This window comes from Crinia signifera, chromosome 2, assembly GCF_055691185.1.
Source record: "Crinia signifera chromosome 2, ASM5569118v1, whole genome shotgun sequence".
NCBI classification, from domain to species: domain Eukaryota; kingdom Metazoa; phylum Chordata; class Amphibia; order Anura; family Myobatrachidae; genus Crinia; species Crinia signifera.
In genome coordinates, this window is record NC_139218.1 from 50035857 (window position 1) to 50062838 (window position 26982).

Consider the following 26982-nt stretch of genomic DNA (forward strand, 5'->3'; position numbering starts at 1 on the left):
CCTTTAGGCTAGTACCATATGGTGAGCACCCGTAGATCTGAAATATATGGAGAACTCCTATATATCTCTGTCACGTGGGAACCTGGAGCTTATACTTTCTAATTAGAATGCGTAAGTGGAATTTTTGAACAGAAAATGATTCCAATTTTTTTTATCGCATTCACAATGAATGATTGGCAAACATTTTATCAGATTTTATCACACATTTTATTTAAAAAAAAAACACTTTTCAGAGAATTAGATTCCATGTTTTCTAATTAAAAATAGATTTAAATTTAGATCAATTTTTCCTATCTTATCTATAAAACCTACATTCATTATCCTATGTTTAAAGGTCCCATCTTTGTCTATCATGTGCATCGATGAGGGATTCATTGAGATAATCACAACTGCTAACAAATTACTTATATAGTAACAATAATAATAATAATAATAATAATAATAATAATAATAATAATATATATGTGTTGTTTTGCTTTTGTTCGGTTTATGCCATGTTTTTTGGTTAAATAATTATTAAATCTTGTTTATAGAACTGAATAGAATAAACAAACAGTACATTCCATAAATACATTCAGTTTATAGCGAATAATTACTTTTTGTTCCTTATATTATCAGATGCTCCTCGTCTGTTAAAGTAGATTCATTACTCTGATTAAACCAGTTTCAACCCCTTGAGTGGTATGCCCGGAAATTTTCCGGGCTCAGCTGCGCTGCCGCAGCGGGCTGTCACGGAAAATTTCCGGGCATACCACTAACATAGAATAGGTGTGCGCCAGTGGTGTCCAGGTGTGCACCACTGGCGCAGCACCTCTGGAGCACCCCCCCCCCACACACACACACACACACACACACAAATCCCCCAGTCGTCTTCCCCCGTCACCTTTCCTCCGGCGATCGGTGCGCCGGAGGTCCCCTGTCCTGCCAGCCCGTCACTCATTTTACAGTGACTGCGGCGGCAGGCTCGGGTATCGGAGCGGCTGGGGGGGACTCGGGAGTGCTCAGGCACCCGAGTCCTCCTGAGCCGCGAACATCCCCCAGCCTGCCACCGACGTCACTGCTGAATGTGACAGGCGGCTGAGGAGAGGGGTGAGAGCGGGGGGGGGGGGGGCCTTCCAGCTTTCTGTGGTGGGTTTTGCTGGGGCAGGATAAACCTGCCCTGGTAGGTTTGTCCTGCCCCAGCAAAACCCACCACTCTAGGGGTTACACAGAGACATAAGTTCATCTCGGTCACTCGAGGGCAAGTTGGAGTTTGGTGCCCGCCACCCCAAATATGGTGTTTGGCAATATTCACCTGTGCGTACCATGTCAGAGTCCAGCAGCAATGCTTGCTGCAGTGCAGGCTGAGTGCTACCAGACAAGAGCCACCCTGTCCCCTAAGACAGATGTTAGCAGGTTGGCTCCTGGTATAGAGCCAATTAACTACAGGTGCACCCCACATGTGCTGCTTTACATGCAGGTGCCCCATTTAGGGCTTGGAGCCTCTATTGCCTCTGGGAGTTACGCCCCTCCTTGTACAGTATGTAGGACTGGCGAGAATGACCATGAGCCTGAACACAAAGAGGGTGACATGGCCAAATCTGGGGACACATGACCATGCCTCCTAAAAAAAATGAAAAGCAATTTTACTGCTGACCGTGGCCACACGGGAGCATATAGAAGAGCTCCAAAAAGGGACAATGTCCTCCTTAGCAGCTTACCCATTCTGGTGCCCCACATGACTGCTTTATCAAGCCCCGGTCTAGGTAATAAGCATCAGCCCTTTCTCCTCCATCCTTGGTGCCCCTTTAAAAACATTATTAGAGTTGATTTGGGCTGCAGGTAAGTAGCCATAATGAGCACTGATAAGAGTTGAAGGAGATGCAGTCTTTCAGTGCTTATTTGACAGTATATCTTATAATGGTCTTATTTTCATTGGAATATTGGGGGAACTGTGTGAACCCTTCTAAAGTGGAGAAGTTTCCCATAGCTGACAATCATCTTATCAAGTACATTCTATAAAATGATAGCTAGAACCTAGAAGGTTTGATACATTTGCCCCATGATGTGTAGTAGGATTTTGTTTTAGGCTGCTGCTGACGATACGATAAAGCAATTGCATTACACTAGTGGCTGTATCCTAACCCATGTTGCTAGTTTTAATGTTGTGTTGGGTCATTGAGCCTGTTATACTAATATAAACAGTGGGAGGCGTACTAGAATGAGGTTACATCCTTATCCTTACCAGTACTAACTCCATCAAGATTTTAATATTTGGAGGTAGTATTCATACATATTCAATGTATTTACAGTATGTATGTAACTCACCCACTGCTAGGCTCATACTGTCAGTCAGAGGTGGAACTACCATTGGTGCAGGAGGACTAAGGGGTCCTCTGCTGCCCCTGTCACCCTCTGCCTCTCCTTGGTTTGGGGTGGAGGAAGGGGGCCCAAATTATATTTTTGCTCCTGAGCTCACCACCCACAAGTTGCGCCACCACTATTAGCTAAGACAAAGTATATGGTAGGGGGTATATAGAACATTGGAAATTTGTATTACAGTTTTTATAATTGTAGTTTAGTAATAGTTCTTTTTAACCCCTATATTTGGTAATAAGTAAGCATGCTCGAAGCAAATGCTTCCAAAGCTAGTCTGTTACCTTGTGATTGCCTCTGTGTTTGTGTATGTGTGAGAAAGAGATGCAGTCTCACTTGCTGCTGACAGATGGCAGTGTTTCAGAGACACACACACAGACACTAAACATATAGATGATGTATATATATATATATATATATATATATACACACGCTGCAATATTCTCTATACAATACTACCCTTTACCTTTATAAATCAAAGTCCAAGTATATGGCAAAGATTTTATTTTAATCAGATTTAGAGATCTGAACTGCTATTAATTCCATCTTTACAGCTGAGTATAGAGGATAAAACCCAAACTCTTCTCCTTTCTTAACTCGACAGATTAAATATCTGTTAGTAAATGTTACTGTCAGATTCCACTGCAGCTCTGTATAAGAGTATGGCCCATGTAACACAGGCCTTTTAGAATGTTGTGGTTTTCTGACCAGAAGATGACAGAGTTCTGAAGTGATCAAACGCTCGCACAGTGTAACTTCAAACATTTGCTCCTCATATCACACCAGATCGATTCAGCTGTTAAAGCATGGCATGACTTCTAAAATGTGGATTTGCATTGCCATTACCCCCACATATCACAAGAGACAGCTGAAGTTCCCGCAACTTTACAGATTTTCAGATTATAACTATGGCGTTAAAATACATTGTTCAGTGTTAACCCATTCAAGCACAGCTCTGTTTAAAAAAAAAAAAAAGGAATGTATGATTATTGAACTCCATTGGAGACAGCTGCATATCTTCCCACGTCTTTAGTACAGTGTCCAGGCAGGATCTGGCACAAGTCTGGCAGAGCCTGAATTCCTATCACGTGACCCTACATTGTGTATGGATTATTATTATTATTACATTGTGGGGGTTATTCTGGTTGAATTTGAGCCTTGCAAGACCACCAAACCCCGCCTTGCAAATGGTGCCTGGCCTGCCCGCCACCCATTCCATACTTGCCTTCCCCCCATCCACAGACCCGTGATTTAATGCGGCTGCTTCTCGTGGGGGTGGGGCTATGTGACGTCAGCATGCGTGTCTGCTTGGGAAAAGTAGGTGGGCAGCTGACATCCAGTGATGTCAGCCCCCCCACCTGTCCGTCATGCCTCATTAGCATGAGAATTTGAGAACGTCCAGTATTCCCATATGGTAATGACAGGGTTGCCTACCCTCCCGGAATGGCCGGGAGTCTCCCGAAAATCGGGTCCTCCTCCCGGCCCCCCGGAAGGGTGGGCAGCCCTCCCGGATTCAGGGGGGACCCCCCGCTGCGCCCCCGATCACGGCATTTAAATGCTGCAATACGCAGGTCTCAGAGGAGGGGGCGGAGCAAAAATGGCAAAATCGCGTCATTTTAGCCCCACCCCCTCCATGGAGATCCGTGAATTCAATGGTATTACATAATGGGGCGGGGCTTAGTGACGTCGCACTTGAGCCCCGCCCCCCGAGCAGCTGCTGAAACTCTCCTCTCCGGGCTTCTCTCGGAGAGGAGAATATTAAAGTCGGCAACCCTGGGTAATGAGCAGGGGCGGATTGGACCACCGGGAAACCGGGCCATTTCCCGGTGGGCCGGCCCCTAATAGTCACTAAAAGGCCGCTCACCCCATTGGCGGGGCCGCAGACCGCCATCTCTGCGGTTAACGGGCGGCCGTGGCCGCAGCACTGTGCCCCAAACAAATATGGCTGCGGGCAGCCTCGGCTATTACAGAAATAAAAATGGCCGCGGGAGTGCTGGTGCGCATGTGCGACCGCACGCAGCTGCTCCCGCGGTTCTGTGTGTGGCAAGCACTCACTACGAGGATGGTTGCGCAGGGAGGCTCTCTCCCTGCTGTACATCCCCGGCCGCTTCTGTCCTCAGACTCTGTAGCTGCCGGCTGCCAGTACACTGTCACACTACATTAGAGGCAGCAGCGCCGGCAGCACAGAGCTCTCTCCCTGGCTTCCAACCCACTTTCATGTGTCATCAGTCATGACAGCAGGGACTGGAAAGGGGGCGGAGCAACACAGAGTTGAGGGGCGGGGCTACACGAGTGGAAGGGGGCGGAGCTACACGGGAGCACACATCTAATGAAAGGAAGAAGTAGATGAAGTGCCAGCCAGCTTGATTTTAAGGTAACTAAAGTGTGAGAGAGAGGTTCATACTGTGAGGCATATGTATAATGGACATCACGGTGTGGGGCATATGTATAATGGACATCACGGTGTGGGGCATATGTATAATGGACATCACGGTGTGGGGCATATGTATAATGGACATCAGGGCGTGCGGCATATGTATAATGGGCATCACGGCGTGTGGCATATGTATAATGGACATCACGGTGTGGGGCATATGTATAATGGACATCACGGTGTGGGGCATATGTATAATGGACATCACGGTGTGGGGCATATGTATAATGGACATCAGGGTGTGCGGCATATGTATAATGGGCATCACGGTGTGTGGCATATGTATAATGGGCATCACGGCGTGTGGCATATGTATAATGGACATCACGGTGTGGGGCATATGTATAATGGACATCACGGTGTGGGGCATATGTATAATGGACATCACGGTGTGGGCATATGTATAATGGGCATCAGGGTGTGCGGCATATGTATAATGGGCATCACGGCGTGTGGCATATGTATAATGGAGCATCACGGTGTGGGGCATTTGTATAATGGACATCACGGTGTGGGGCATATGTATAATGGACATCACGGTGTGGGCATATGTATAATGGGCATCAGGGCGTGCGGCATATGTATAATGGGCATCACGGCGTGTGGCATATGTATAATGGAGCATCACGGTGTGGCATATGTATAATGGGCATCACAGTGTGCGGCATATGTATAATGGAGTATCACGGTGTGTGGCATATGTATAATGGACATCTCTGTGTGGGGCATATGTATAATGGACATCACGGTGTGGGGCATATGTATAATGGACATCACGGTGTGGGCATATGTATAATGGGCATCAGGGTGTGCGGCATATGTATAATGGGCATCACGGCGTGTGGCATATGTATAATGGAGCATCACGGTGTGGCATATGTATAATGGGCATCACAGTGTGCGGCATATGTATAATGGGCATCACGGCGTGTGGCATATGTATAATGGAGTATCACGGTGTGTGGCATATGTATAATGGACATCACGGTGTGAGGCATATGTATAATGGGCATCACGTGTGTGTGGCATATGTATAATGGGCATCACGGTGTGCGGCACAAGTATAATGGGCATCACGGTGTGCGGCATATGTATAATGGCATCAGGGTGTGCGGCATATGTATAATGGGCATCACGGTGTGCGACATATGTATAATGGCATCAGGGTGTGCGGCATATGTATAATGGGCATCACGGTGTGCGACATATGTATAATGGCATCAGGGTGTGCGGCATATGTATAATGGACATCACGGTGTGGGGCATATGTATAATGGACATCACGGTGTGGGCATATGTATAATGGGCATCAGGGTGTGCGGCATATGTATAATGGGCATCACGGCGTGTGGCATATGTATAATGGAGCATCACGGTGTGGCATATGTATAATGGGCATCACAGTGTGCGGCATATGTATAATGGGCATCACGGCGTGTGGCATATGTATAATGGCCATCACGGTGTGTGGCATATGTATAATGGAGCATCACGGTGTGCGGCATATGTATAATGGCATCAGGGTGTGCGGCATATGTATAATGGGCATCACGGTGTGCGACATATGTATAATGGCATCAGGGTGTGCGGCATATGTATAATGGGCATCACGGTGTGCGACATATGTATAATGGCATCAGGGTGTGCGGCATATGTATAATGGCATCAGGGTGTGCGGCATATGTATAATGGCATCAGGGTGTGCGGCATATGTATAATGGCATCAGGGTGTGCGGCATATGTATAATGGAGCATCACGGTGTGCGACATATGTATAATGGACATCACGGTGTGCGACATATGTATAATGGACATCACGGTGTGCGACATATGTATAATGGGCATCACGGTGTGTGGCATATGTATAATGGGCATCACGGTGTGTGGCATATGTATAATGGGCATCAAGGTGTGGGGCATATGTATAATGGCATCACGGTGTGTGGCATATGTATAATGGGCATCACGGTGTGTGACATATGTATAATGGAGCATCACGGTGTGTGGCATATGTATAATGGCATCACGGTGTGTGGCATATGTATAATGGGCATCACGGTGTGCGACATATGTATAATGGAGCATCACGGTGTGCGGCATATGTATAATGGGCATCACGGTGTGCGGCATATGTATAATGGGCATCACGGTGTGTGGCATATGTATAATGGAGCATCACGGTGTGGGGCATATGTATAATGGAGCATCACGGTGTGTGGCATATGTATAATGGGCATCACGGTGTGCGGCATATGTATAATGGGCATCACGGTGTGTGGCATATGTATAATGGCATCACGGTGTGCGGCATATGTATAATGGAGTATCACGGTGTGCGGCATATGTATAATGGAGTATCACGGTGTGCGGCATATGTATAATGGAGTATCACGGTGTGTGGCATATGTATAATGGGCATCACGGTGTGCGGCACAAGTATAATGGGCATCACGGTGTGCGGCATATGTATAATGGCATCACGGTGTGCGGCATATGTATAATGGGCATCACGGTGTGAGGCATATGTGTAATGGGCATCACGGTGTGTGGCATATGTATAATGGGCATCACGGTGTGTGGCATATGTATAATGGGCATCACGGTGTGAGGCATATGTATAATGGCATCACGGTGTGTGGCATATGTATAATGGGCATCACGGTGTGCGGCATATGTATAATGGCATCAGGGTGTGCGGCATATGTATAATGGGCATCACGGTGTGAGGCATATGTATAATGGGCATCACGGTGTGAGGCATGGGCATCACGGTGTGTGGCATATGTATAATGGGCATCACGGTGTGTGGCATATGTATAATGGAGCATCACGGTGTGTGGCATATGTATAATGGAGCATCACGGTGTGTGGCATATGTATAATGGGCATCACGGTGTGTGGCATATGTATAATGGGCATCACGGTGTGTGGCATATGTATAATGGAGCATCACGGTGTGTGGCATATGTATAATGGGCATCACGGTGTGTGGCATATGTATAATGGAGCATCACGGTGTGTGGCATATGTATAATGGAGCATCACGGTGTGTGGCATATGTATAATGGGCATCACGGTGTGTGGCATATGTATAATGGAGCATCACGGTGTGTGGCATATGTATAATGGAGCATCACGGTGTGTGGCATATGTATAATGGCATCACGGTGTGTGGCATATGTATAATGGGCATCACGGTGTGTGACATATGTATAATGGAGCATCACGGTGTGTGGCATATGTATAATGGGCATCACGGTGTGTGGCATATGTATAATGGAGCATCACGGTGTGTGGCATATGTATAATGGAGCATCACGGTGTGTGGCATATGTATAATGGGCATCACGGTGTGTGGCATATGTATAATGGGCATCACGGTGTGTGGCATATGTATAATGGCATCACGGTGTGCGGCATATGTATAATGGGCATCACGGTGTGCGGCATATGTATAATGGAGCATCACGGTGTGCGGCATATGTATAATGGGCATCACGGTGTGCGGCATATGTATAATGGGCATCACGGTGTGTGGCATATGTATAATGGAGCATCACGGTGTGGGGCATATGTATAATGGAGCATCACGGTGTGCGGCATATGTATAATGGGCATCACGGTGTGCGGCATATGTATAATGGGCATCACGGTGTGTGACATATGTATAATGGCATCACGGTGTGTGGCATATGTATAATGGAGCATCACGGTGTGCGGCATATGTATAATGGCATCAGGGTGTGCGGCATATGTATAATGGGCATCACGGTGTGCGACATATGTATAATGGCATCAGGGTGTGCGGCATATGTATAATGGGCATCACGGTGTGCGACATATGTATAATGGCATCAGGGTGTGCGGCATATGTATAATGGCATCAGGGTGTGCGGCATATGTATAATGGCATCAGGGTGTGCGGCATATGTATAATGGCATCAGGGTGTGCGGCATATGTATAATGGCATCAGGGTGTGCGGCATATGTATAATGGAGCATCACGGTGTGCGACATATGTATAATGGACATCACGGTGTGCGACATATGTATAATGGGCATCACGGTGTGTGGCATATGTATAATGGGCATCACGGTGTGTGGCATATGTATAATGGGCATCAAGGTGTGGGGCATATGTATAATGGCATCACGGTGTGTGGCATATGTATAATGGGCATCACGGTGTGTGACATATGTATAATGGAGCATCACGGTGTGTGGCATATGTATAATGGGCATCACGGTGTGTGACATATGTATAATGGAGCATCACGGTGTGCGGCATATGTATAATGGGCATCACGGTGTGTGGCATATGTATAATGGGCATCACGGTGTGTGGCATATGTATAATGGAGCATCACGGTGTGGGGCATATGTATAATGGAGCATCACGGTGTGTGGCATATGTATAATGGGCATCACGGTGTGCGGCATATGTATAATGGGCATCACGGTGTGTGACATATGTATAATGGCATCACGGTGTGTGGCATATGTATAATGGAGCATCACGGTGTGCGGCATATGTATAATGGAGTATCACGGTGTGTGGCATATGTATAATGGGCATCACGGTGTGCGGCACAAGTATAATGGGCATCACGGTGTGCGGCATATGTATAATGGCATCAGGGTGTGCGGCATATGTATAATGGGCATCACGGTGTGAGGCATATGTGTAATGGGCATCACGGTGTGTGGCATATGTATAATGGGCATCACGGTGTGTGGCATATGTATAATGGGCATCACGGTGTGAGGCATATGTATAATGGCATCACGGTGTGTGGCATATGTATAATGGGCATCACGGTGTGTGGCATATGTATTATGGCATCAGGGTGTGCGGCATATGTATAATGGGCATCACGGTGTGAGGCATATGTATAATGGGCATCAGGGTGTGAGGCATATGTATAATGGGCATCACGGTGTGCGGCATATGTATAATGGGCATCACGGTGTGCGGCATATGTATAATGGGCATCACGGTGTGTGGCATATGTATAATGGCATCAGGGTGTGCGGCATATGTATAATGGCATCAGGGTGTGCGGCATATCTATAATGGGCATCAGGGTGTGCGGCATATGTATAATGGGCATCACGGTGTGCGGCATATGTATAATGGCATCAGGATGTGTGGCATATGTATAATGGGCATCACGGTGTATGGCATATCTATAATGGGCATCACTGTCTCCTCCACCACTTTGTGACTCCCCTCCCTGCATCCCCTGCCACTCTGCATCCCCCCTCCTACCCTGCATCCTGTGCCACCATGCCCCCTCACACTCTGCGTCCTGTGCCACCCTGTGTAAGTCCTCACTCCCTTCGTTCTCAGCCACTCTGCATCTCCCCTCCCAGCATTCTACGGCACCCTCCATCCCCCCCTCCCTCCCTGCATCCTCTTCCACCCTGCCACTCTACTGTGTTGGGAGACCCCCTGTCACCCCCCCCCATCTCTATCTCCCCAGCCCCACAGGCTGTAGAATAAACGCTGTACGCATGCGCCTATTCTGCAGCCTGAGGGGCTGGGGACATAGCCAGCAGCTAAGAGAGCCACTAGCCATGCCCTCACAGCGGCAAAAATTGGGCGTGGCCTTGTTGGAATAGGCCACACCCCCATATTGATAGGCCACACCCCCTAAAAATTCGGGCGCGCCTCCGGCGCGCAACAACACTCCCCCCCCCCCTCTTAGGGCTGCTTCAAGATTTTTCCCGGGCTGGTTTTAATTCCCAATCCGCCCCTGGTAATGAGGCAGCCCCAAGCTGCGGTTAGCCCAACAAGGCATACCATTTTAAAAACTAGAAAACCTACTCCATCAAATGATGGTACCTGGGGCTCTCTAGCTGTAGGGAAACTAATGATTTACCTGTGGCCCTTTAGCTGCTATAAAACTACATATTCCAACATGCCCTGCTACAGTTTTAGCATTTCCTAATAGCAAGAATGTGGCAGTGCATGTTGGGATGTGTAGTTTCAAAACAGCTGGAGAGCCACAGGCCAGGCCTGATATACACTTGGAACTCCTGTATCTTGATACTTGTTTTCTAAGAAGAAGCTCTCTTTTGGGGCACACGTGTGTTTTATTGTAGTGATTATTCACTAAGGTATAGGACAAGTGTGTCGCACACTTGTCCTATGCTATATTACAGCATTCTCTCCTGTTCTGAATAGTTTATTCCTGGATGCACCATTAATACAGCGGCACTGTTGACAAATAAGATTGTTTTTAGATATATTTGTATAAATGTAGGGGTCAGCCATTCCCAGCTTCCCTTTCCTTACACCAATGACATTGGGTAATAAACTAAGGGCCTGATTCAGAGCTGTTCGCTAGGCTGCATATGATCACATCCTAGAGTACAGGTAAACTCTGCCCACCACCCGAATGCCTGTCCCCCCGCCACCTGAATCCCCTCGCATATGCTAACACATCCCCTCCCATGTGGACACCCGATTTCCTGGACGGAAATCGATGAAAAGAGGGCGGGCACTGATGTCATCTGATGTAAGCTGCCTACCCCACGCCCAAAAAACGCTGGGCATTCCCCAGCTGCTGCCACCCTGCCCACCCTCCAAACCTCCCTGTCCAGAGCTAATGGCTCAGCGAGCATGAAACTCACCAAGGGGGGATGCTCTAACATCCGCGCCCCCTTACCGCCGCCCATCGCCGGCTACCGCAAACATAATTATCACATATGCTGTAACATATGCAATAATCATCACAAAAGACAGCGCTTGCTTTAAGAGCTGTCTTTTGCGTTGACCCGGCGATGAGCGGCGGGTCCCGGCAGCTCCCCCCTCCCTCTCTTACCCGGCTGGCCGGCTGCTGCTGCAGGGGGGGCTGGCTCTCCTCCTCCCTGCACCCGGAAGAGGATGTTAATTGCAGGGAGGAGGAGGTCACAGATCCGGGCAGCACAGCTCTGTGCTGCCCGGACACAGGTGAAGGGGGGGGGTGGGAGGTCGGTGCAGGGAGGCGGGGGTCGGCGGTAGGTCGGTGCGGGGCGGCAGTGTTTTTGCCTTAGAAGCCCATAGGCTTCTATGGGGCATTGCCAGATTTTTCTGGCGATGCCCCCGCCACGGTAACCTGGCGGGGGATGCTTAGAGCATCCCAAAATGCGGTAAAACCCCCGATAACGAGGTTTTTACCGTATTTTTAGTTTAGAGAATCTCCACCCAAAGCTGTTCGCTGCAGAGGTTCGCACATGCGCACATTCGCACATGCGCAGACACCAAACATCGGGGAAGGGGCCAATTTTGGACTCTAATGAACGGGGCTGAATCCGCCCCTAAGTGAAGTATACTGTTTATACCTACAATATAAAATAATATATATATTTTGGAATTTCCCATAAAGACAACAATGAAGAGGTGTATTTAATAACAAACACCCCAACATCTGTAGTTAACCACTTTATAAATCCAGTAAGATTTCCTTCTTCACTTCTTTGCTGCCGTTATTGGAAATGGAAGTGACAAATAAGAAATTTGAATAGACAGCGAGACGTTAACCAATGAGCACTATCAGCTTCAGGAGCCAATAAGGAAACAGCCAATCAGAAGTGGCTAGATAGTGCCGTAGGTGTCACAACCCTCTTTACATATTTACAACAGCAGCATTCAGGAATGTGTCCATTCTATTTGGACCAGAACTGCAGCGGATGTGTTACATTTGGGTACAAACCCTTTTTGTGCTTAACGGATGCTCGCCTATCTCAGTTCCACCTCTCCAGGCAAACGGGGCCGCAAGTCTAAGGTGGAAAAAATGAGAAAAAATTCTGGGCACTGAATAAAAAGGAAGTTTGTTGTTGCAGTTAATTAAAGTACAGCTGCTACAGAATACATAAACTACAGCTGCAAGCGCCCCGGGAGACTTGCTACCTCCTGTCTTAAAATGAACAACAAGATAAATATGGACACAGTGCTAAGTAAGTTGCATATAAATACTTCTCTCAACTCTGTTTCAGAAATAAGATTGGATTTTTAAAATGATTGGGAGATGGCCACAAACTGCATGCAATGCGGATGTTAATGTAGTTCAGCAATTATTTGATAGTGCGCATGCACCGAAAATTTGGAAAACCCCTATGGTGCATACGTTACACAGAGAGTATGCACAAAGTTGCTATTGCAATGGGGTCAGATGGCATCAGAAATCAAGCGGCAAAGCAATTGGTGTTACTTGGAGGTGGTCTAAAATCGAATAGGCTTGCTATCGGAGTGTAGCAGGCGTACAAAGAATGTGTTTGGTAAGGTGACCAATCCTATCACAGTACCACGCAGAGCTGACATCCTATCAAAGTACCACCACAAAGGTGGCATCCTATTACAGCACCACACAAAGGTGGCATCCTATTACAGCACCACACAAAGGTGGCATCCTATTACAGCACCACACAAAGGAGGCATCCTATTACAGCACCACACAAAGGAGGCATCCTATTACAGCACCACACAAAGGTGGCATCCTATTACAGCACCACACAAAGGTGGCATCCTATTACAGTACCACACAAAGGTGGCATCCTATTACAGCACCACACAAAGGTGGCATCCTATTACAGCACCACACAAAGGTGGCATCCTATTACAGCACCACACAAAGGTGGCATCCCATTACAGCACCACACAAAGGTGGCATCCCATTACAGCACCACACAAAGGTGGCATCCTATTACAGCACCACACAAAGGTGGCATCCTATTACAGCACCACACAAAGGTGGCATCCTATTACAGCACCACACAAAGGTGGCATCCTATTACAGCACCACACAAAGGTGGCATCCTATTACAGCACCACACAAAGGTGGCATCCTATTACAGCACCACACAAAGGTGGCATCCTATTACAGCACCACACAAAGGTGGCATCCTATTACAGTACCACACAAAGGTGGCATCCTATTACAGCACCACACAAAGGTGGCATCCTATTACAGCACCACACAAAGGAGGCATCCTATTACAGCACCACACAAAGGAGGCATCCTATTACAGCACCACACAAAGGAGGCATCCTATTACAGCACCACACAAAGGAGGCATCCTATTACAGCACCACACAAAGGAGGCATCCTATTACAGCACCACACAAAGGTGGCATCCTATTACAGCACCACACAAAGGTGGCATCCTATTACAGCACCACACAAAGGTGGCATCCTATTACAGCACCACACAAAGGTGGCATCCTATTACAGCACCACACAAAGGTGGCATCCTATTACAGCACCACACAAAGGTGGCATCCTATTACAGCACCACACAAAGGTGGCATCCTATTACAGCACCACACAAAGGTGGCATCCTATTACAGCACCACACAAAGGTAGCATCCCATTACAGCACCACACAAAGGTGACATCCCATTACAGCACCACACAAAGGTGGCATCCTATTACAGCACCACACAAAGGTGGCATCCTATTACAGCACCACACAAAGGTGGCATCCTATTACAGTACCACACAAAGGTGGCATCCTATTACAGTACCACACAAAGGTGGCATCCTATTACAGTACCACACAAAGGTGGCATCCTATTACAGCACCACACAAAGGTGGCATCCTATTACAGCACCACACAAAGGTGGCATCCTATTACAGTACCACACAAAGGTGGCATCCTATTACAGCACCACACAAAGGTGGCATCCTATTACAGCACCACACAAAGGTGGCATCCTATTACAGCACCACACAAAGGTGGCATCCTATTACAGCACCACACAAAGGTGGCATCCTATTACAGCACCACACAAAGGAGGCATCCTATTACAGCACCACACAAAGGAGGCATCCTATTACAGCACCACACAAAGGTGGCATCCTATTACAGCACCACACAAAGGTGGCATCCTATTACAGCACCACACAAAGGTGGCATCCTATTACAGCACCACACAAAGGTGGCATCCTATTACAGCACCACACAAAGGTGGCATCCTATTACAGCACCACACAAAGGTGGCATCCTATTACAGCACCACACAAAGGTGGCATCCCATTACAGCACCACACAAAGGTGGCATCCCATTACAGCACCACACAAAGGTGGCATCCCATTACAGCACCACACAAAGGTGACATCATATTACAGCACCACACAAAGGTGGCATCCTATTACAGCACCACACAAAGGTGGCATCCTATTACAGCACCACACAAAGGTGGCATCCTATTACAGCACCACACAAAGGTGGCATCCTATTACAGTACCACACAAAGGTGGCATCCTATTACAGTACCACACAAAGGTGGCATCCTATTACAGTACCACACAAAGGAGGCATCATATCACACTACCACACAAAAGTGGCATCCTATCACACTACCACAGAAAGGTGGCATCCTATCACAGTACCATGCAAAGGTGGCATCCTATCACAGTACCACACAAAGGTGGCATCCTATCACAGTACCACACAAAGGTGGCATCCTATCACAGTACCACACAAAGGTGGCATCCTATCACAGCACCACACAAAGGTGGCATCCTATTACAGCACCACACAAAGGTGGCATCATATCACATTACCACACAAAAGTGGCATCCTATCACAGTACCACACAAAAGTGGCATCCTATCACACTACCACAGAAAGGTGGCATCCTATCACAGTACCACACAAAAGTGGCATCCTATCACACTACCACAGAAAGGTGGCATCATATGACAGTACCACACAAAAGTGGCATCCTATCACACTACCACACAAAGGTCACATCCTATGACAGTACCACACAAAAGTGGCATCCTATCACACTACCACAGAAAGGTGGCATCCTATCACACTACCACACAAAGGTGGCATCCTATCACACTACCACAGAAAGGTGGCATCCTATCACACTACCACACAAAGGTGGCATCGTATCACACTACCACAGAAAGGTGGTGTTCGATGATCGGACACCACTTTTCTGTGGTTGTGTGATAGAATGCCACCTTTGTAATAGGATGCCAGCACATAACTAAACCCAAGGTTGACAGTAAAGGCACCATTTAAATAGTTTAGTATTGTATTCCACATTTATCAATCATTCATTTTGTCCTAGGGGTGCGTGCCGTGAAAAAATCTGGGTGCCGTGGTTCAAGAAAGTTTGGGAACCACTGGCTTAGTGGATGATAGTGTGTATAAGAAGACAAAACTAAGCTGGTTATTTACTTATATTTCATGTAACAATGCTGCATAAAGTGGTAGAACACAGCCTGTCCTGTGCTTCACAGTGCAGCTAGCTGACCCAATATCATACTAAAGATGAATTCTGTAACCACAATAACAGACTTGCAGTACTATAGCTTCAGAAATAGCCGCATGATGACTGATGCATAACATTCTTCTGCCATCTGCTGGATGAATCAAGTGACTGCAAGAATTGATGCAATAGGATGTACTGGTTACCAGTGCATCAACATGACAGAGCTATAGGCCTTATTCTAGTTCACTCTTTCTGACAAAATCCTTCTTAGATGGACAAAACCATGTGCACTGCAGGGGGGGCAGATGTAACTTGTGCAGAGAGAATTAGATTTGGGTGAGTTATTTTGTTTCTGTGCAGGGTAAATACTGACTGCTTTATTTTTACACTGCAATATAGATCTCACTTTGAAGTAAAACCCCACCCAAATCTAATTCTCTCTGCACAAGTTACATCTGCCCCACCTGCAGTGCACATGGTTTTGTCCTAAGAAGGATTTTGTCAGAAAGAGTGAACTAGAATAAGGCCCTATGGGCGGGATGTACTAAAGGGAAAATGCGGTAAAACGGGGGTTTTACCACATTTTCCTATTTACCATTACCCGTCTGCCCCGTTTTCGCTTGGCAGGGTATCGCCACCCAGAGGGTGGCGATACCCTATAGAAGCCTATGGGCTTCTATCACTGCCCACCGTCCGCCGTCCACGCGCCCCCACCTCCTGTCCTCCTGATCACCTTCTCCCCCAGCAGGTGTCACAGCCGGGAGGACATCCGACTGCAGGGGGGAGGAGGAGACGCAGGGGGACACTGGCAGCCGCCGGGATGTGACAGAGACCCCCGCAGACCACATCAAAGGTATCGCGGGGGTCTCCGTCACCGCAACCCGATGCTAGCCGCATATGTTAGTACATATGCAGCAGCATCGCGGCGGCTGCCAGGCGAAGGGCGGCGATGTATATTAATACATCCCGCCCTATGTGTGTGCGTGCGTGCATGTGTGGGTGTAGATGCAGGGGTGTAACTTCTAGAGGCAAAGGGGTCACCAGCCTCTGGGCTTTAAGCCCTGAGGGGATACAAATGTGGGATGCCTGGTCCCACGAAGGCTGAGCTGCAGCAAGCAACAGTGCACTCCCTGCTGCTGCTGCTGCTGCTGTTGCTGGACTGTGAGCCAGGACTTGCTGGGGAACTTTGTTTCTGAATGCTTATAAATCTGTCCCTGTCGAACTGTCCATTCTTTTTTATTTTTTTCTTACTTTTTATTGAGACATTGCATACATGGTAATAAGCACATTTGAAAATGTACAGTATATAAATCACTGGCCATTCTTATGGGGTCTGGTACAAACACAGTGTCAAATGTATTAAGCCTTAAACAGTAATGAAGTAGAATGTAGTAAAGATAAATAAAGTACTAGCCAATCAGTTCCGAATTGTCATGTTTACAGGCTGGGTGTGAGAAATGACAGTTGGGGGCCAATTTGCTGGTACTTTATCACTCTTTATCACTCTCCACATTATCACTTGTTAAGGCTTATTACATTTGGCCCACTATATCTGCTTTCTATTTTTTAAGGAGGGGACGACGACTGTGGTATGGTGGGAGCAGCCAGAGGGAGGTAAGCCCTCGCTAGTGTGCTGGTGCAGTGTTATCTTGTTACATTGTACTGTTTTACTTGGCACTGTGTATTGTATGCTGCACTTTGGTTCATGCAATTGAGGCCCTGTGCAGATTGTGTTCTTTGCAGGTTGCGCGACTCTAGGTCGCAGGTTGCGCGAGCGTTAGGCGCCAGGTTGCACGGGCGTTAGGCACCAGGATGCACGGGTGTTAGGCTGTGGCATCGGAAGATCCAGCGCTAGGTCGCAGGTTGCGCGGGCGTTAGGCGCCAGGTTGCACGACGCTAGGCTGTGGCATCGCAAGATCCAGCGCTAGGTCGCAGGTTGTGCGGGCGTAAGGTGCCAGGTTGCGTGGGTGTTAAGCCGTAGGCGCGTTGGTGTACTGCCCTGCCCTAGGGAGCAGGAGGTTACGTGTGTTCACTTTCAGGTGCCGGTACCAGCATCGGAAGCGAGTCAGAAGTCCGGTAGATGACTGGTGAGTATAGATTGTGTTGCATCTGTTGTTTTGTTGTTTGTGATCCTTCCCCCCCCCCCCCCCCCTCCGGAGCGTTCCCCCACACGAGTTACACCCGCCGTGTTCGGCGTGTTCACACGCCTTCATCAGGAGCTGGATCCTGATGAAGGTGTGTGACCACGCCGAAACGCTTTGAGCTACCTATACCCTTGTTCCAGCATTCAATTGGAGAATCTTCCATCTCACACCTCTGCTTCAATCCTTGGAAATTTTCAATAAGACTCTATCCGGACCAGTTCTTCATTACCAACATCTTGGATCCCATATTTAGGTCATCTCCACAGCCATAAAAATCAGGTATTGCTATACCATAAAGACTGCATATTCCACTACTACGTGACCTTCGGGAATCCACTACTGGGAAATCACCGGGACTCTGTTTAACTCTCTCTTTCAAACAAGGATATTCATATAGTATGGTAAATATATGAAAATTGGTGTTGATTTGGACACAAAATGTATTCTCCAAAACATTGAATGCCAGCTGGAAAACCTACATTTTACCAGTAACCTACTGATTTCTTTATAACATTTTTTTATCTTTATTTTAAGAGAATTCTCATACAAATGTATTATATGTGATATTTTTATCTATAATTGCATTTATCAAATTCATATATTGTAATAAATTCTTTTCAGAAAACCCCCAGCGCTGTACCATTTATATATTTTTTTCTTTCTGCCTGGGTGGCGGCTTTCTGCTTACAGTCTACTGTGTTTACACTAATTAGCTTAGATTATTCAATTGTTTCCCCCCATCTGCAGTGTTAGTGAGCTGAAATGCATGAAAAAATCACCCATTTGAGCACTCAAATGGTACTATCTGCGTTGCACCCATTAATTTGGTCTGGTTTAGTGTCTATGTGCAGCTAAACCTGACCATAATGAGTGCAATAAAAAAGATCAGTTGATTATCACTCATCCAACACTGCAATCATCCATCACTTTATACGAGAGATTGGGCATGATATAATAATTGAATACCTCCCATTGGGCCTTTTTCTAGTTCACTCTTAGAGGCAAATTCCTTCTTAGATGGACAAACCATGTGCACTGCAGGTGGGGCAGATGTAACATGTGCAGAGAGAGTTAGATTTGGGTGGGGTTTTACTTCAAAGTGAGATCTATATTGCAGTGTAAAAATAAAGCAGTCAGTATTTTCCCTGCACAGAAACAAAATAACGCACCTAAATCTAAATCTATCTGCACGTGTTACATCTGCCCCCTGCAGTTCACATGGTTGTGTCCATCTTAAAAGGGATTTGCCTCTAAGAGTGAACTAGAATAAGGCCCATAGTGTCAATAGCGTCAAGGTTATTCAGCAATGTATCCATCTTTGCAGACGACACAAAACTGAACAGAGTTATTAAATCATTAGAAGATGTTACCTCGCTTCAAAATAATCTTGACAATCTGATTGTGCAAAAAAGTGGAAGATGAGGTTCAATGTGGACAAATGCAAGGTCATGCACCGTGGGAGACATAATCGGTGTGCTAGTTATAACCTAGCGGGGATGAATTAGGTAATTCAGTACTTGAAAAGGATCTAGGAGTCCAAATAGACAACAAACTGGGGTGTAGTGCTCAATGTAACATAGCAACAAAAAAGGCCAACAAAATTCTAGCATGTATTAAAAGAGGCATGGAAACTAAGGACTCAAAAGTAATTATGCCTCTGTAGAAATCATTGGCTAGACCGCACCCCGAATACAATTCTGGGCTCCACACTATAAAAAGGACATCATAGATTTAGAAAAGGTACTTGCTTCCTAGAAGGGCGCCCACGATTTTGATCTTAGGCATCTCAAGGAAAAAAATCGTGTCGGTCGCATCGCAGGTGGCCAAAAAATCGCATGCGATGCGACCGACGCGATTACCGCGATTTTACATAGGGAACAATGTTAAATGGGCCAATTGACCCGATTTCACATAGGGAACAATGTTAAATGGCCCACAGACCCCAAATACCCACCCTGAAGTGTGAAATGGCCCCCCCAATTGTTAACGCCACCCCACGATCAACGTCAACCCAAAGCGTGGCAAGCACAGCGAGCCCACGAGGGGCGGCGGTACGCGTCCTCCGACCTTTTCATACCCCCACTATCCACGTCGGCGTGGAGTTGAGAATAGAAAGTGTGGCGAGCGCAGCGAGCCACCGAGCCCGAAGTGTGGCGAGCAGCCGCGGAACACGCGCCCGAAGTGTGGCGAGCGCAGCGATTACTTAACATGTATTCTGCATCCCCTTGCGGGGCTTGCTGCACTTGCCACGCTTTGGGCTCGTATTCCGCGTCCCCTCGCAGGGCTCACTGCGCTCGCCACGCTTCGGGCTCGGTGGCTCGCTGCGCTCGCCACACTTTCTATTCTGACATTATAATGGCATGCGATGTACATGCGATGGGCGCCCTTCTAGGAAACAAGTACAGATGTAACGGGTCTCATCTTTGCAGGGGATGGCGATGGCGTCGCCATCGCCATCCCCTCCCCCGCCGCCATCTGTATGCCGGAAGGGGATGCGCGCACGAGGTACACGTGCGTCCTCTTCCGACGGTGCTGCCCTCGGTCGTCTGGTGCCCACACTGGGCGACCGTACCCCCCCGCGCAGCCTCCTCGGACAGTAATGCGTCCGCCCCGCCGCCCGGATACTGAGACGAGCGTGCGTGGGGGACGCACGCGCGTCTCAGTCAGATAGCGGCGCTGTGTTGCTGGCGATCCGCCAGCAGCATGCTGCTGGCGGATCGCCAGCAAAGACAAGACCCGATACATCTGTACCTTAGAAAAAATCCAAAGAAGAGCAACAAAGCTTATTAGGGGATTAAAGAATTTAAGCTACGAGGAAAGATTAAGCAATTTGGGACTATTTACACTAGAGAAGAGACGTTTAAGGGGGACATGCTCAAATTGTATTAATATATTGGGGGCCAATATAAGGAACTATCAAACACCCTTTTTTCTGCTATAAAGGAATCTAGGACGCGAGGGCACGAGTTTAGATTAGAAGGAAAAAGATTTTGTTCATCTAGAAGAAAAAAATTCTTTACAGTCAGAGTAGTCAAACTTTGGAACTCACTTACTGGAGAAGTGGTGTCGGCAGACACTATAAACACGTTTAACTTTAAAATAAGGTTGGACAATCATTTATTGGTTAAAAACATCCATGGGTACAAATAAGAAACATAATCTGTCTTTAAAATATCAGAATATAATACACAACAAGGGATAAGCTATCAACACCTAGGTTGAACTAGATGGACGCAAGTCTTTATTCAGCCTCGCCTACTATGTAACTATGTAAGGTTACACTTGGAGATGGTAGTCCTTTTGTTAAAATGCATCCTATTCCACATGAACCCCCAGAGGCTGCAACAGGACTTGTGCAACTAGGGTTGTGCCTTGGGCCCATTGTGGAACTGTAACACGTCACACATGCTACAACTGCCACCCTTCCTGTTACAGAACTGCATTTCACCGGTCCCTTCACGTGTTGTGTTTACATCATATAACCTGTGAGAACAGTTTGCTCTAATAGGAGTGATGTCATTCCATCACAAACTGCTTGCCCATTGGGCATTTAGCAAATATATTGTTGACTTGGTCTTTGCTAGAATATTCCTTCAATGGCAGCATTCATTTGTAGCTTTAAACGTGTTCCTTTTTCCTCCTGCTCTGTGCACCTTCACCTCCTCCTCGTTCCATGCGCTTATTTGGTTTGGCCTGTGATGTCACTGAGCTCAGCACTTTGTTCAGTCTTTGCAAACAGCCTTTTTTTTTTTTTAATTAAACAAGCCGGTCTTTCAAAGTGCCGTGATGTTTGTTCTTACATTAAAACCTAACCACAATTCGTGTGTCTAACTTTACAACTACTTTCTTCTTCCCGAGGTCACATATTTAGATCCAAAAAAGATATTAGAGATATTAGTTCTACTGTGTCTTAAGGTAATAAAAGCAGATTTTTCCAATCCTACTTTTGGGGTTTTTATGGTTGTTTTAGTCCTAGTTTACTGTAAAGAGTTATAGAACTTTACACATTTTAAAGACCTTTGTTTCCCATATCGCTTTTTATTATTATTAAATTTATATATGAATTTGGTTTGATTTTAATGGGTATGTTGTTAATTTAATATATTGAACTGTTTATGGAGTAAACACATGGGATGTTGCTATGGGCAACGTCAGATACTATCGATTATCTTCTAGAAGGTGCTAAATAACAACAGCCCATGTGAAATAGAACTCCCATCTTGTACCCCTTTCAGACAGAAAAATCCCAAAAACCCAGGTATTTCCCGGATACAAAAACCCGGGTAGAACTAGGCAGCAAGGTGCTGACCCCCTTTCACACAGGAGCAAAAACTCGGGTATTTCCCGTGTCGACCCCTTTCACACAGAAGCCGGATTTTTCCTGCAAAACTCTGTGTGTCATAAGAATAGGACAGTTTTAAAGTCACACAGAGATGAGAGGTCATCAAAAGTGGGTGGTGACTGCTCACTGCATTGCATTAACCATGGCATGACACAAGGATATGTTGTAAACAAGTTTTATTGTTTTTATATACTGGAAGGTACATGTTACCTCACATGGCTGTCAGTATATTTGCAAAGTTTGAGTACACTGTGGCATCTTTGACTATCCCAGTCATCTGTTTGCAGATATCCTCCACCCCTCTCACTGCCAGCAGCTCTCACCTCTTGCTTCTACCAGTGGGCCATGCTATCCTTTCTTCAGCTCCTCAATGACCTCAGAGGCCAGCCCCATTGCCATGCCCTCCCAGCCAATCAGAGAGGCCCATCCTCACAACCAATCAGCCAGCACCCCACCAAGAGAGCCAATCAGTGCCTAACAATGTGTAATAATCCCAAAAACCCGGGTCGTTTCCTTTCAGACAGCCGGCGACCCGGGTTTTTGGAATACAGACCCGGGAAAAACCCCAGGTAAATTCCTGGGTTAAAGCCCTGGCATTTTAGACCCAGGTTGACCCTTTCAGACAGAAAAAAAACCCGGGTCTACCCTTCTGGACCAGGGAAATTCCTGGGTCTTTTTTTTCTGTCTGAAAGGGGTATAAATAAATGTCCCCCTATCAGTCTATCACAATGTGGTAATATCTACAGGTTTGTATTTCACTAAGGACAAAACCATGTGCACTGCAGGTGGGGCTGATGTAACATGTAACATACTTGCCTACTTTTGAAAACTAGTTTCAGGGAGATTATTATTGGTAGTAGAATTTTGCAGAGCGCCTCATTGAGGGGGCGTGTCATGCTCCTCCCAAAGGGCGTGTCTAATTCCACATGTTGAAAGATTGTGAAAAGAGATTGTGCACTTTGCCCCTAGATGCGTGGGTGTGTACTGCTATATCTGAGAGGAATCTTTTAAAATGACTTATATACAAATGTAGATGAGCCCCAAAGCAGTTAGTAAGAACTACTATACTCGGTAAAGTGCTGGGAAATGGTGCTGATGATTCAATGTAAATGTATCTGTCTCTCATTCTTTTTTCCCTAAAAATGTACCAGTGTAATGTGGACTAGGTGACATGAGGGAGATTGCTAAACTAATGAGGGAGAGAGGGAGATTGCTGTTATTTCAGGGAGTCTCCTGCAGAAAGCAGAAGGGTAGGCAACTATGGGTTACATGTTACATATGTGTCCTCATGGTAAAGCAACCCCGCTGATATCAATACAGGGGCGTGACCTTGTGGGAAGCACCAAATATATCACTACGGTGAAGTGCCCTATCACATGGTAGATGCTGGACTCAGGGCCGCCGACAGGGGGGTGCTGTGGGTACAGTTGTCCCAGGCCCCGGCTTCTGGAGGGGCCCGGGCAACTGCCCACAGTGACAGCGGCACAGTGGTACCCCCCCCCCCACCCCGTGTTCGCACACCGCCTCCCCCACCCGGCGGCCCCCCAGCCAGGCACACACAATACACATTGCAGGCTGCACTGTGCAGTGTGCGCTCCCGTGGAGATGCGCCACCAAGGAGATGCTTCGCCGCAGCTAGTAATGGTAAGTAATGGTACTTGGGAGGGGGGCAGCCGTAATGGTACTGGGGGGGGGCCCGGACAGTCCCGGGCCCCTCTATTCCTAGTGGTGGCCATGGCTGGACTGTCCCAGGAAACGTATGCTCGGGGACAGAAACTGGTTGCGGCAGGATAATGTCACAGTGTAGCACCTGGCTCCTGTAACTACAGAGAAGCTGCCATTTTGGTGTCAACCCCTGGGAGGGTCACACCCTGATACTTCCTGCATCCCCTGCACCCTCCTTGTGCGGCTTGTGCTGTGACACATAAAGCTTTACGAAATGTATAAATCTAAGATAACATAAAATGATAACATAAAATGAATGTACCTGGAATAAATATTCACAGTTTTCAACCTGGAAAGCTACGTCCTTTACACCATCTCCATGCTTGATTAAATGTTGACCCATCTCTGTGAAGAAAATATTATATTAGAGATTATCCTGTAAAGCAGTAGAACTAAAGGTGCGTACACACGTACAGATTTATGATCTATCTGGTGGGAACAAAAACCTGGAAATGTATGGGAGCATATCACAAATTTCCACCCAAATGCAGGAAAACAGAAAAAAAGATATGCTTTGATAAATTTGTTATATCAGAATGATGTAGACAATTCGTCTGACTGATCACTGTCTGTTTTCAAGCGTTTGGGAACAATTTTTTTGATTGTCATACGCTCCCATACATTTCCAGGTTTCTGTTCCCACCAGATAGATCAGGCAGAAAAATCTGTACGTGTGTACGCACCTTAAGGCTAACCGCCACATATACAGATTCAATTGTATTATTGTACATAAACATAATTTTCCTATGTATTAATCAGCAAATGCAGAAAATGAGACCAAAAATCTTTCTGATGCAGATTCCAGGCACATACAGTAGTTCACATTTGTACTTATTCTGAAGAAGCTCAATTAGCTTATGTGTAGTGTACCAAATATCTACTGAAAGGTCTTGCTAACTCCATGTACAAAATAAGGGGAGACCGTACACTTTTTAATGGGATACGGTCGTTTTATCGAATGACATTAGGTCGAATGTCATTTGGTCGACCCCACTAGGTCGAATGTGTAAAAAGGTCAACATGGGTTTATGTCGAACTTCCGACTATGTCGACTGCCATTAGGTCGACTGGGGTTAGGTCGAATTGCTCTTTTGGGGTTTTTTTTGGTGCCGACATGTGCCGACAGGCGGTGGTTCATGCCCTACCATCCACTAGGGCGTGGAGGAGGTTATTAAAGCTGTGGCGAGCGAAGCGAGCCACCGTGCCCGAAGCATAGCGAGCGAAGCGAGCGGTGCGAGGGTCCGATTCACTATGTCAACAGTGTCCATGTCGACACTGTTGACATTTCGGCCAAAAAACCCCCAAAAAGAGCAATTCGACCTAACCCCAGTCGACCTAATGGCAGTCGACATAGTCGGAAGTTCGACATAAACCCATGTCGACATTTTTACACATTAGACCTAGTGGGGTCGACCAAATGACATTCGACCTAATGTCATTCGATAAAACGAACCACATCCCTTTTTAATATGTGCAGGAAATGCACTTAGGAGGGAGTCTGGACATTTTGTTTCCAACCTAATTTCCACAGGGAAACCAACCCTTGTGGTAAATGTACTAGGACTTGTGGAATGATGGCGGAGGACATATCAAAAAAGGAGGGGACCCATGTTCAGTCCCTGGGTGGGACGTTCTAACATCTTCTGCTCCACTTCGCATCCATACTAACATATGCGATTAGTAACACAAAGGGCAGCTCTTGCGGTCAGTGGCGTAACTATAAATTTTGCTCCCCCCTGCCCAAAAAATTTGTGGCGCCCCCCGGACTCCTCTCCAGCGTGTTTCCCCACCGTGCGACGTGATGACGTCACACGCATAACGGAGAAGCTGAAGCAGGAGAGAGGAAGTGAGACCAGCAGACACTGCTGCTTCCTTTGGCTCCGACGCATCCCAGGCTGCCCTAGCATGCCCATCCGCCCTTCTGTACACAGTAGCCAATAGCCGGCTCTACGTACAGTCAATTGAATCAGTGGAGGGATTTGTCATCTCTGCCATGGCCGCACCCGCGCTGTGGCTGACTAGCCTGTGGTGCTCAGCCACTGGACAGCGACAGGCAGCAGCATATCAGTGTGTCGAGCAGGTGTCGGTGCCCACACAGACCCCACTGTGGCTTGCTCCCCCAAGCGGCAGCTGGGGCTGCCTTACAGTAGTTACGCCACTGCTTGCGGTAACAGCTGTCCTTTGCAATGCGGCGCCGTCCCTGCACTTCCACATCTGAGACCCGGGAGTCCGCTGTGCATGTGCAGAGTGCAGGCGCCGGCCGTGGAGCATGCTGGGAGGGAACCGTGACGGATCCTTCTGGCAGTGCTGCGGAGAGAAGCCCATAGTCTTCTATAGGGTATCACCAACAAAAGCTGGCAACTCCTTTCTCAGTGGTGCACTGACTGATGGGCTTTGCAGCATTTTTGTATAGTGAATAAGGAAATGCTGTATAAACCCAAGATAGCAGGTTTTGACAGTATTTTTGCTTTATAGCATCCTGCTCCCTGTCTGGACCCTCTCCTCTCTAGCAGGCAGAGCTGTAATGAGCGCCAGTAGGCTCTGATGCTGTGACAGTTTACTGCACATGCACAGGTCGGGAAAATGAGCATGAAAATAGTCTGACTAAATCAGATTGCAAGAAATAGTTCCCTGAAAACTCTCCTCTTCAGGCAAACCTATCATAGTTACGTTCTACACGCATAACCCTCTGAGGCACTTATGTATTATATAGCTTCCCTTCTGGACTTGTAACTTGGTGGGACTGCTATGCTATTATTGGTGCC

General features: G+C 47.0%; 1 protein-coding gene across 2 annotated transcripts in view; it reads right to left on the bottom strand.

Annotated features, from left to right (window-relative positions):
• The window catches only part of LOC146059640 (4-hydroxyphenylpyruvate dioxygenase), a 149003-nt gene that overhangs the window by 33353 nt on the left and 88668 nt on the right, over nt 1-26982 (bottom strand). For both annotated transcript variants that reach the window (XM_083172040.1, XM_083172039.1), the window contains one exon: nt 24480-24562. In XM_083172040.1, coding sequence (XP_083028166.1) covers nt 24480-24562 — 83 coding nt within the window. The remainder of the gene's footprint in view (nt 1-24479; nt 24563-26982) is intronic.